Source organism: Excalfactoria chinensis, chromosome 2 (assembly GCF_039878825.1).
Source record: "Excalfactoria chinensis isolate bCotChi1 chromosome 2, bCotChi1.hap2, whole genome shotgun sequence".
Taxonomy (NCBI): Eukaryota; Metazoa; Chordata; class Aves; order Galliformes; family Phasianidae; genus Excalfactoria; species Excalfactoria chinensis.
This window is the reverse complement of record NC_092826.1, coordinates 107421489-107434501: the sequence shown is the minus strand read 5'-3', so window position 1 is coordinate 107434501 and position 13013 is coordinate 107421489. Positions and strand designations below refer to the sequence as shown.

General features: G+C 41.4%; 1 protein-coding gene across 7 annotated transcripts in view; it reads right to left on the bottom strand.

Annotated features, from left to right (window-relative positions):
• Positions 1–221: 221 nt before the first annotated feature.
• Positions 222–13013, bottom strand: part of TAX1BP1 (Tax1 binding protein 1) — a 48176-nt gene continuing 35384 nt past the window's right edge. For all 7 annotated transcript variants that reach the window (XM_072328700.1, XM_072328704.1, XM_072328702.1 and 4 more), the window contains 5 exons: positions 11664–11735; positions 8951–9125; positions 8432–8580; positions 2012–2097; positions 222–1352 (listed from right to left, as the gene is read on the bottom strand). In XM_072328700.1, coding sequence (XP_072184801.1) covers positions 1151–1352; positions 2012–2097; positions 8432–8580; positions 8951–9125; positions 11664–11735 — 684 coding nt within the window. In that variant the 3' untranslated portion in view covers positions 222–1150. The remainder of the gene's footprint in view (positions 1353–2011; positions 2098–8431; positions 8581–8950; positions 9126–11663; positions 11736–13013) is intronic.

Sequence of the window (13013 nt, the reverse complement as noted above, 5' to 3'; positions counted from 1 at the left end):
CCAGCAAGAATCCCTGAGTTTAAAGATAAAGACAAAAGGGAATGCAGGGGAGCAATGCAGTGCCTACTGGGGGCACTGCGGCCTCTACTGCACCCTGCCCTGAGCTGGGTATTGCTTATGCTCATGGAAGAGAACTGCACAGCACAGGAATTACTCTGAACCTCCAAACCCCTCTGAGTAGCAGTTCCCTCGTTGTACACAACAGAAACAGCACCATGGAGTCCATGAGTAACTTTGCTTTTAATGTAACAAGACTACTGTACAACAAGTGGATAGCAATTTTACTTAATACAGTTAAGTAAATATAAAATGTTTTAGATATACACACATTTATATTTACTAGAAAGAAATACATAAAGTTAAAAGGGTTTAAAAGCCAAAACAAACACAATTCACTGTTGTGAAAATAGAACGTTTTCTACTGAATGCAGTTGCAACGTAATGGTCAATGACTTACTTAAACAATTCATTTCCAGGCATTGAAGCACAGCCTTGTCTTTCAACTCAAAAGTACTGCCTTAAAGTATAACATCCCTCATTCAGTGTTACTCCTTAAGGCAAACATTCCATGTGTGAAACTGAAATACTCACCCTTGCTTTCGTTGCAGGCACGTAATCTCACGGTACATGCAGCTACACTGCAGAAAGGTTCTAGAAAACTCTACTTTTGTTGGGTTAATTATTTCACTTTCTGATTTAACTGATACTCAAAGAGAGTGCACGACTCCAGGAGGAGAAGCATCTGCGTGTTACATCTGAACCATGCCTCAGTTACCATAGAGAAGGGAGCCGTAGGTGTTCTGGTGGTTTTCCATACAGCTGAAGAAGAACATCATGAAGGTGGGCCTTTTTCTGAGGCTGTCATTCCCGCGTCCTTAACAACTGCCACTAAGCAAGGGAATAAATAACTACAGACACAACAAGGGTGAGGGGGGGGTGGTTGTTTGTTTGCTTGTTTGTAGTATAATGTTAAATAAAGAGAAGATAACCCAAATAGCAGCTCGCAGCCAAGACTCCTCATGGCTCCCATTAGAGTACACTAGCTTTACTCAGAGATTTGCACTGTTAAAGGAAAGGTGTGCTGTTTGTTTTCCATAGGTAGACCACTCAAAGTAGTTTCTGCTTAAGCTACACTGCAAAACAGAAGTATTTAATCGAAGTTTAAAACGTTCTGATCAAAGTGCGTCTGAACGTGCCTCTCGAAGCCCTGCTGGTCATAGTCAGGTGGGAACTGCTCGCTGCACATGGGGCACACCTTCCAGTGGCTCTCCACGTGCTCCTCGAACTTGCTCTGGTCGTAGTTGGGTGGAAACATCACATCGCAAAGAGGGCATTTCTTGTGCACATCAAAGCTTCGTCGGGAGGTGGAGAGGAAGAAACAAAAAGAAGGGACCGGTCATTTAATCTGTTATCTCAAAGCTAAAGGCAGAAGTAGAATCCGCTGCCACTGACGTTACCAGCTTTGCTACCAACCTAAGTGTGAGCAGGCAATACTGTGCGCTTAATTAAACGTCTGAGCTGAAGGTGTTGGACACAGCCGTGTGGTTTTACACAGGAATTCCAAAAGAACCACCTCGGCATTTTGAAGGTGACATCATTCTGACACGATTCCAGCTACCGCTGAACACAAACCCACTGACGGCCTTAAGGGCCAGGCGGTTTCATGGGAAACCATTCTCCCTGCTCATAAATGCTCGTTCTTAGCAAACATAGCACTTTGTAAAAGCTCTAAACTTAGGTTCACAATTAGGTTAGAAAGGGGGGGTAGAGGGGGCAACCCAAAAGTTATTCATTCATTTACCAAATGACATTTGACGTTCAGTCAAAAATTGGGTATAACACAAACAGTCCACCCAGGGAGTTCTCTCACAGTTCACTGTAAAGCGAACACCAACTGAAAATGCTTCCTGGTGTTTGTCCTCCCCTTTCCATCCCCCAACCTGAGGAAAGGATTCCAGCTATGCAGAAACCTGTCCATCCCATGGAAGAGCAATACAGGATAAATGTTTACCTGGAATCAAAGCAAAAACCCGTTCCACGTTCATGCAGGAGGAGGCTCGGAGGATCAGGAGCAGAAGGTACAGCGTTGTCATCATCCTGGTAAAAAGAACAGTGGCATTTCAAATACCCAATAAAAGGAGTTTCTTTTTCTCCCTCCATGTGCTGAAGCTCAATACAGAAAGGACACTGAGGTGCTGGAGCAGGTACAAAGAAAGGCAACGAGGCTTGTGAAGGGCTTGCAGGGCTTACCCTATGAGAAAAGAGTGAAGGAACTGAGGCTGTTTAGTCTGGGGAAGAGGAAGCAGAAGGAAGATCTCATTGCTCTCTTCCAGTATCTGAAAGGTGCTTACAGCGAGAGCAGGGTTGGTCTCTTCTCACTGGTGACAGGTGACAGGACAAGGGGAAATGGCCTCAAGTTGCACCAGGGTAAGTTTAGGCTGGATATCAGGAAACACTTCTTTACAGAAGGGATTATGAAGCACTGGAATGGGCTCCTCAGGGAGGTGGTTGAGTCGCTATCCCTGAATGTGTTCAAAATCCGTGTGGACGTGGTGCTCAGGGACATGACTGAGCGGAGGGTTGTTAGTTAGGGAAGTATGGTTACGTTGCGGTTGGACTCAATGATCTTTAAGGTCTTTTCCATCCTGAGCAATTCTATGATTCTATGACTGTAATCTCAGTAGCACAGGTTTTATGCAGTGTACAAAAGAGAGGCTGATGCACACAAAAAGCTGAACAGACACCTTTTGCCCACATATGTTTAGCAACAAACTGTGCTACTCAAAGCTGCCCCGATACAGTCACTACGGGATGCGGTCCCCTCTCTGTCCGTGCCTGGGGGCTAAGGCAACACAGAAAACACATGGTCACCCCAATGACGCATCATGATACCAACTGTGAGAGCTTCCACCACGGAGCTACAACTCAAAAGTTAATTCCACACAACAGAACGTCGAGATGAGCTCTTGAAGTCCATCAATTTAACCTTTCAGGAAGGGCAGAGACCCCTGATGCAGATGCATGTGCTTACTCCCGACAGCCAGCTCTGAGTGCTCTGCACAGCCCCCAGCAGCCAGCCGTGTCCCCTGCCCAGCACAGGCAGCACACACACAGCTGCCACCACTGAGGACCGTTCTGTGACAGACTCAGGCTTCTATCAGGCTGGGAAGGCCGGCGGCCTCCAGAGAATCTGCTGCTGCCCTTGCACTGCTCACAACAGCAGAAATGTGTTCTCAGTGGAGATGTTGAGCAGAAAGATGAGGAATCCCCACAGGGTCTGCTTCTGAGACTCCCCGTCAGAGCACTGTGGTTCTGTTGCACAGTGAGGTAACACAGCACAGCACCCCTCCGTTTTGAGGTGGGAAAACAGGGGAATAAAGCAAAAGCTTTGCAACTCCAGCTCCTAAATCATTGCCTCGTTCATTTCAAAGACACACTACATGTGAGAATTACAAACTATTTAGCTGGTCTTTAGAAATGGGGCCTTATATGACGTGCAATATGTAGACAACAGAGGTATATTCCAACATAGTTCACTGCCTTCCAGGCCAACATCCTTCGTCCTTAGGAAGAGATGCCGGAAATAGGGCAGGACAGGAAGGCTCCCTCACCATTTTTCTCCTGACAACAGCTGTTCAGCTTCAGCCATTTAACGTTTCCATTAGGCAGCTAGTGGGGCTTGCTGTGACAGATGCCAGCAAACAGACAGATTTTCCTGTCTAACTTGCCTGCTTTGCACCTGCAGTAAAAAAAAAAGGCATATGGGTTTTTAAATGTTATTTGTTCCTTTTGTCACGGGAGAGGTAGGATGTATGTATTACAGGAGGAAAGCTATTTAAAGCACTCCTGTACTCCAACGCTGCAGCTAACATGGTGCCAAAACCATGACAAACTGCTCCACAGCAGCCTGCACGCCAACCAGGACTTAGCTGAGAAAATGAATCTGCATCTTTCAAGTAAGTAAATTCCACTACACAGGCAAGTCTGATTAACATTTAAGTCCTCCAGAAAAGGCTTTATCAGCCCTGGCTGCTGGTCACTCAGCTACTGAAGGCAGTTTGTGCTCAAGTGGAAGCCATCTGTCTCTGGTGACTGCAACAGGAACCAAGGGAACGGCATGGAGCTGCATTAGCAAGAAGAGTTGGAACCAGATGAGCATTGTGGCCCTTTTCAACCCAGGCTGTTCTATGATTCTATGAGTTAGGTTCAAAAATCCTTGTAGGTCCCTTCCAACTCAGGACACTCTATGACTCTGTAATTGCCACCACCCTCCACGCATAGTATGTTAGCTGTGCCCACAAGAACAGACTGCTTCAGAACCAGCAAGCTTAAATTAACAATAGTTCACAAAAGGCTTTTTTCATGTCAGAGTAACTTTGCTGGGTGTGTCCCAAGGCCCCACCAATTAATGATAAAAAACCATCCTGTGTGTTCCTTACCACAGCTCCTGACCTGCACACCATGCCAAATGACAGTACTGAACACAGCAGGTGTGGTGTCTGCTACCATACAGAGTCTGTCTCCTCTGTTATGCTATGTCTGTTTCCTCTGCTATGGTATGTAAGCGCAGCAGTGAAGCTGTTCTTATTCATATAAATTATGCCAGGTTGAAAAGCACATGGAACATTTCAAAACCGTCCGCTCTCCCACAGTAACAAACCACCCCATGAAAGCCCCAAAGCCTAGTTGAGGAAGCTACCTGAAGTAGCTTTACAAGCAGAGCTACCCACACAGGCTGGGAGGCCAGGCCTTGACAGCTACACCACTGCTATATTTTAATAACAGGCATCAGCTTACTGCCCCCAAAGCCCTCAGTTTAGTCACCCCAGTTACTTGGGCAGAAGCCCATCCTTCATGCTCCAAGAGAGACATGATGCTGCCCTAAGCGTGGGCCCAGCGGCAGCCTGCTTCACCCCGGAGGTGACCAGGGACACCAGGAACCCCAAGGCCTGTGCAGAGCTGGCAGCGATGTGACGTGGCTGATATGTGGCCTCCATCCTCATTGAAGAGGCTGATGCAATGCGTCAAGGAGCTGGCCCTATGGTTGTGCAGCTTAAAAAATACTAGGCTGTCCAAATCCAGAAATTTGGATACCAAGGTTAATGAATTGTGAAGAGCTGCCTTTAACAACATAACTTCACTATTATCACTGGATCGTAACTTTTACTCTTAAAACTGCCAGGGAGTTCAACAGGCTGTATGAATCATGAAGATAAATAGAGCATTAACACGCAACACTTACCCACACAATTACACACAATAAAGTTTAGTAACAAGGGAGTCTGTTTGCCACTGAAAGAGGAAGAAGGGCAAGTAGGCATGAACAGCCAAACACAAGCACAGCTCACCTAGTTTTACCAACTCATTTTTGTCTCATGTAACACCTACTGCTTTAATGACTGCCACCCAAAGCCCATGTAACCAGAGGCGAGACTGCCCAGCAGAAGCCAGCAATCAGCCAAGTGGTGCAGTACAAAACCCACAGACAGGAACAGTTTCTGTTTCTAAGCTCCAGGGAACATGAGCACAAGGACAGAAAGCAAAGCAATGCCCATCTCAAGCTTTAAGCAATCAAAGAACAGTCACACCATTGGTTCCCCTGCTCTGTCCACCAAAGAAGGGCACACACAGTTTTCTTCCCATGACTCAGCTCTTCATGAGCACCGTTCATCAAACCCTCTACATCTCTGCAAGCATCCTGGTCTCCCAGGAGGTATGTGGACATCTGCACAGACACCAACTACTCTTTCCAACTACTCTTTTCAAGTCTGTTATCAGATAAAGACAGTAAATGGCAGCTATGATCAGGCTGATGAAAGCGTAGTGGGGTTTCTGGGCTAAAAGAAAGGCCATTGTGAATTCATCTCAACAAAGAGCTTGACCTGGCTGCCAAACATAAGCCCCTCACCCTACATATTTGTTGTTAGTAACAGCTTTCTTGAAGTCCTGGGACAGCTATTCTGGGCTTGCTGCCAACTGTAATCAAGTCTACATTTCATACTGTAGTGTGAGCTTCAGAAAAGTACTTCGTTTCATTCACGGATCTCTCCTGTCCAAACCTCCTCCAAGTGATTATCATCTGTTCAACTGCAGAGCGTAAGCAAAATGGAAATTTGGCCATGGCAGGTTCTTGGGGCAAGTCAACTGCTCTACACAAAATCAGCACACGGGCTTCTCTGGGATGACTAACAGGCCAGCTTATCCTTCTCAGAAATCACTGCTGCACTGGCCCGAGGTAGTACAGTTGCAGAGATGTGATCTGTAGGTTCGACGTGACTTTATCTAAACCCCCATCAGAAGACACAGCGTGAAGAAACATTTGGCATTTCTCCTCTGCCACCCAGATTCATGTTTACAAGGCTACTCAGCCGCACAGAAACGTAAGCAGCAACTACTGCAGGTGACAGACTGCCTCACAGTTGGCTGAACTATTCTTTAGGCTGGATGGGTTATCTGAAAGAAAATGAAGTCCCATTTCAGTTCTTCATGCTGGATAAACAAGTGGCAAAGCCCTCCTTACACAAGCATGCACTTCTTCCACCTCACTTTGTAAGCAAGAAAAAAACAATTTTAGTCACATTTGATCAGCCCACTTACAGCTGCGTGCTGACAGCCTCTGCTTCATTCTTCTATGTATGTGTTGGCCCAGGGTCTAGAAGATCTCTCATCTTAGATAAATATTTTACACATTTCCATCATCACACATCAGATAGTACAAAAACAGCTATAAAGCAGTGAAACCGAGTACAATACCCTCAATTTCTTAACCTCATATAACGTGCGGCATTAGGAGCACACAGGGAAGATGACAAGCCTATCCAACCATGACACTTCCAGCGCAGCAGCAAGACTACCAGTGTTTTCCTTTCGGAAAGGAACCACGTTCCAACTAAAGGTTCTGTACCTGACTTGTTTAAGAATGCACAGAATTGCATTTTGTACAATTTCTTTTGAAAACAAGTTGAACAAACTAAACTTCACATTTATCATTTTATATTTGCCGTTTCCTCTGCAGAGCCAACAAGCTCTCTTTTATAATGAATTACCTCCATGAATGGATGCTTTCCCTGGTTACTAACATCTAAGTTCCACATTAAAACTATAAAAGATTTTTGAGACTACTTATTTCCTTGTCCAATTGTACACTCTACACCTACAGCCCAGTTTGGGGGGGGAAGGGGACGGAAGGGATGGCAGCAAGTAACTGATTCTCATTGGAAAGTCAAAAATAAAGATGTAAATTATTTGATGTAAAGACACTTTTTTGCAAGCTGAACTTTATTTAAGCCTGCTATATTCCAACTCGTTACAAAAATCCAAGCTGTGTCAGCAAATGAGCACAAGACTACAGCACTGTTTCAATTGGGTTTGCAAGGGGGCAAAGCACATAGATCAGAAAGAACACCCTGCTAATTAAACTGAAGCAGATGACTAAAGAAGAGAAGAGCTTGTCATATGTAGTATCTACATCAAGAATGATCAGATTAAATATGCAAAATGTGGAGAAAAGGTGGACAACAGTATTAAGCTCACGTTCTTAAATAGGCTGCAGGAGTTCTGACAGCTTTTCTAATTATTCACAGTAATGGACACCGGGGGCAAAAGGTAGGAGGGAAAAATACATTTTTCTCCATTATAGGTGCTGAGCACCAGGGCTAAAATCATGCCTGTCTGAACACTGATCAGCTTCTGCAAAGGTTAATAGCAATTAAATGCGGCAAACTAGACTAAACGAGAAACAGGTCATGATACCGCTGTACTTGCAAAGAGCAAAATACTTTGAAGAAGAGTATTTCTTGTTTAATATTTTTGAAGGTGCAAGAATACTTAGAATTGGAAAGAGTAATAAGTCTGCTCCTGTTCAAATGAAGCCATTTGGTCCAGTTTATTACAGAAGCCAATTTACTAGAACCTTTTACAGAGGTAGGGCGTGAAAGTTGACTGTTTTAGAAAGCAAAGCTAACCAGTTTCCACTTCAAACATATGAAGCCATAAAAAAAGAAATCGGTGACAATCTGTCACCTTCTGTTTAACCAGTGTTAGTCATCAATCAGCAATTCCAAATATATGCTTAACAGCTAAAAAAAAAATCAAAGTGGAATATATGCAGGCTAATAAAAGACAAAAATAGAGGTTTATATGTAGGGATGAAATATCTTGATACTACAGACACTTTCAGTATTTAACAGAAGCTATTGCTATCAGAGTACTTCAGGTTTTTATTTGCTCTGATCCAACTTACTTCCTGCCAACAAACAAGGAAGCAAATAAAAACAAATCAATCCCATATTTACAAAACAATAGGATCAGGCATATCTGATACTGAAAACCAACAGGCAACTCCAATGTTCAGCAGTAATCACAGCAAGGAAAGTTGAACATAATAGGTAATAGAGAAGCAAAATTAAAGATGATACAGAAGATAACTCACATTGCTATCCTCAGGATCTTCTAAACCATCAGGCCGACTGAGATTGCGTGAAGGCTGACTACACACCACATCATCTTCTAGCTCCCAAAAGGAAGTTCTAGCAGGTGGCCTTTGGATTTCATCGGGATTAAAGGCACCATCTGCTCCATCTGAAAATAAATTAATCAATTGATCCTTGTTCAGTTTGTTTTTACAGATGTGCCACCTTAAACCCTAAATCAAGGCTTTCAAATATTTTTGGCTTTAGATAAGGTATGAAAAAACAGAAATCTACTTTTGTCTGTAAAATTTTTCTTAACTTCAACAAAACAAAGGCATTTAATGATTCTCATTAACAAAGACAACAAATAAGAGCACCGTACATCAACACTGAGACTGTTCCTAAGCTGCATTTAAGCTTCTCTGAATGAATGCGGCATTGCTTTTGAAATAGTGAGAGAGAAAATATGTGGAAATTATATATACATATGTGTGTGTGTGTGTGTATGTATGTATGTATACAAACATACACTCATTTACCTCTTCTTTCCTGAATTGCATAAGGGTTTCCAAACTGCAGTACTGGTAGTCTACTTGGCACTGCAGGAACTGGGCCATTCTCCTCTGAGTATGGGTTGCGAAAATGTAACGTCGGCTGTGAAATCTGTCCTTCCATCATCCTCCCTGCTTGATTTCCTGCTGTCTTGCCAAGTTCCTAAACAACGCAAAGTTTAAAACATAATCACTCCATGGAGGTTTAGGCAAAAGTTGAGGGTTTTTTAATGAACTATTTAAATTCAAAACAACAACAAAAAACCCACATCCGTTCATCTTCAGACCCTCGTTTCATTTTGACCTGATGTCAAACATAGCATTTGAGCAAAGAAAACACAAAGGTATTTTAAAGAATGTTTCTGATCTGTTAATATGAATTGTATACACAGAACTGCCACATATTTCAAGAAGAATCTGCATCCTTCTCAGAACAAAGAAAGGACTATTAGATAGTAAAGGGTGAGTTGAAGTAACAGTGACAACCATGTGCCATTAGGAAAGTTAAGAATGGATCATTTTAATAAGTGAAGGAGATATGGATTTACTGGACATAATTCCCTACAAACCCGTAAGTGGCAGGTATTAAGGACTATCAAATACATCACACTGGATCCTCTCTGATTCCTAACAGCAGAATGCATAAATACTATGAAATTTCAGACACGGAAGGCTTAGACTCCAACATCAACTACTTAAAGCCTTTTTCAAATGGGAAGGAGAGTAAAAGGAGAAAAATGCTATCTACGATAGTAAGGAAGCTTCCAGGAGGTCACCTTTTGTTAGAGTGCTTACTGTAAACACAATACTTTGTATTACTTTTATGTTACTTTAGAGAACTCTACAATGCAGAACAGCACATTTTCTGCGCAAGATCCTCCAAGAAAAATTTCCTCTTGTAGATATGATACAGAGCTAATATTAATGTGCTAATGCTACATTAGATTTATCGACTACGTTGCATGTATGACTGAAATGACCAAGGTTAAGTGGTTAGGATTACATCTTAAAATTTTAGTGAGCATGTAAAATCTAAATAATTAATCTTTACTCAATACAAAGCCGGAGCGGTTAATTATCACTGAAATTAAGACTTCCCTTTTTAAAATCAAATTCTCCTACAGTATGGAAGCAGTTTAGAACGAGAAGGAATGGCATTAGTACTTCAATTTTAGCATCACATAAGATTAAAACAGAATGCAGATCAAAGTGACTGTAAAAAGGTGCTGTAAAAGAGCCTTAGCCAGAGTTGGCAGAGATGGATTCAAAATCAAAGTCTGTAAGTATGTAAATAAAATAGAAACCAAGTAATTTTATAGGTTGGAAGAGGCAGCAAATGAACATTTCTAGCATGCTATGTTTGGTGACATTCATAAACAAACACTGATAATGGAGCATAAATTGAAAAGCTGTTTACTATTCTGTGCTGAACCTTTTAAAACATGGTTCCAGTCTAGCAAGGCACTTTTGATTCTTCTTTGTAATGTAAATATCTATAAATTTGGTAGACAAAGTTCCAAGGTTTTATAAGCTCCATATATTATTATTACAGTTGCACTCCTTATGCGTGGTGTTTAAAATTACTCCTTCCAGCTAAAAGAGATTAATTGAAACTCGGAATTTACTTGAATTAGGAAAAGATGAAAAAAAAAGTACTAAAAATTACATCACCGTTTAAAAAGAATAGAGTTCGAATGCCAACTACTCGAGATCCTGGGATTTTAGAAAACATCTTAATCTGAAATTAATTATAATGTATCAGAATGCAAAATCCTGCTTTTACTATGCATCTGTTCACATTTAAAACCACATCCTATGAAAAAAGGAAACAAGTAATCTGAACAATTCTAATTTTTCCACAGTATCACTCAGTGCAATCAGAACGTCATGAAGACATCATTTACTTTTCAGTAAATCACAGTTCTGCTTATCTGCCATGTGATACCTGCAAGGTACTTCTAGCATTAGCACATCATCATCAGCGTTCCTGGCTGAACAGTAAAGATAATGAATTTGAGGAGACTGAAGCTCTGAGCAGCCATCCACTTCCTATGATACGTTCCAAAAGCACGGCGCTGCTTATGTATCACGCTTTTCTTATAAAGATATGTTTTCAGTTGTATTTTACCAAAGTCACTGCTGTCACACATGTCAAACTGCTCTTATTATTACAAGTGGTCAACAAGAGAACTGCAGATGTCAAACGGATTTGGTTGTGTGCACACGTCATGAAAAATGCAGCAATCTTACTGCTGAAATGTGTACATCTCTAGTTATAGGACATGACTGGATAAAAGCAAAAATAACCCTAACCAGTGGTGGAAAAAATAAACTGTCAAGACAGGCATGTACTATTCACATCTTACACCAAAATCCCAAAGGAAGTAAGATTTACTAATTGTGCTGCCTGACAGCCAGTAACTCCTGATATCAGAGTTGCTCTTGCAAAGAAATGAAAATGCTCCAACTTTTGTTGACTGATCCTTCCTTTAGAGGCAGAGAATCGGCTTACTTTTTTCCCCTTTTAGTATTAGCATCATTATCGGAACTTGCTGTTTAAAACACCAATTAATTCTGGCAAGATACTCAAATATGGAAAACAATCTTTAGACAGGAAACAAATTCTCAATTAAAAGTGAATTACAATCAAAGAGCCCCATGGTTTCCAGTTTACAAGATGTTACAGTAGTACTGACAATACCTTCTCAGCGGTAAAGAGTTCCAGCTGTGATGCCAGTTCCTTGATGCGCCTCTCTTTTTCTGCCAGCTGAACCTGTATGAAAATCAGTTTTCATTTACAGTTCTTGTGTTAGGGAACATACAGATGCAGGTTAATCCTGCATGCTATAACTGTGAAAATACGGAATGCAATGACTTCAGTTCATCTTTCAGATGGAAAAGAACTTGCCTACACTACTCACATGAAACATACAGTACTACTACAAATATCAAAACCAAACATTCTCCATAACTCTCCATAAGACTGCTACCCATCAGTTATTTATGCCATTCATTTCTCTCCATCCACGTTCCCCACAAAAGAACCAAGAGAACCAAAACCTCCCCCAACAACCTCAAAGACATTTGATTTGTTTCACAAATACCTACCTCATGTCTGTTGGGTGACCAGGGAGTAGAGAAATGCAACAGACATACTCTTCAATTTCTACAGGCTTCCAAATTACTATTTAAACAACCTTTCTCTACAGAGTGCATTTTCATTTGTATGGGGTGACTTCACAGACCATCCCTCCACTAGTTTATCAGCCATATAACCTCAGTGCTTTATATACTTAAGTATCTTTTTTTCTCCAATTCTTAAATTATTTTCCCCAGCTGAGTTCAAAGAGAGAGAAATTCAGTGTCTGCAATGAAAAGCTGACTTTTTCTTCCATCTTTATACCCGCACTCATGATAACATATTTTTCAATTGCAGTCAAAATCTTTTCAACTTCAGAACCAATTATTTATTACTCCTGCTGTTAAGTACAAAATAAATAAACTCATTTTTCATTAAATTATGTGTGGCAAGTGATAGCTGTTTTAATTAACAAAATTCAATAACTTGGGAAGAGCCGTGCATTTTATATAGCAAATTAGAATTTTAAAAGAGTGTTTAAAATCACACAGGGATAGCACTGCCTATGCTGAAATGAGCTGTAGATTAATTTAGTATTTTATAATGAATAGGTGTTACAATTCCTAATGAGAAGGGGTTCTTACTAGAAATAATACAACCACAGTTCACTGTAAGCCTCTTTCACTGGGCAATATTGAGCATTCCTACCCTATCAACTGAACTAATAATTACCATAAGACTGAGCAGAAGTCTAAAAGCTGGTCTGGGGAGAAATGGGTTGCTTTTATCTTTCCCGTGTTTACCCAAGAAGCCACTAGAACATATGTACTAACAGCACAACCTCAAAGATTAAGGATCTGGGTAAGATAAAGCTGCTCATTATGCTTGACTTTCTGGTGCATGTAAGTTACATCACTACACTACAGTTACAGCTGAAATCCCCTAAATTTAACTAATTGTCTCAAGATGATT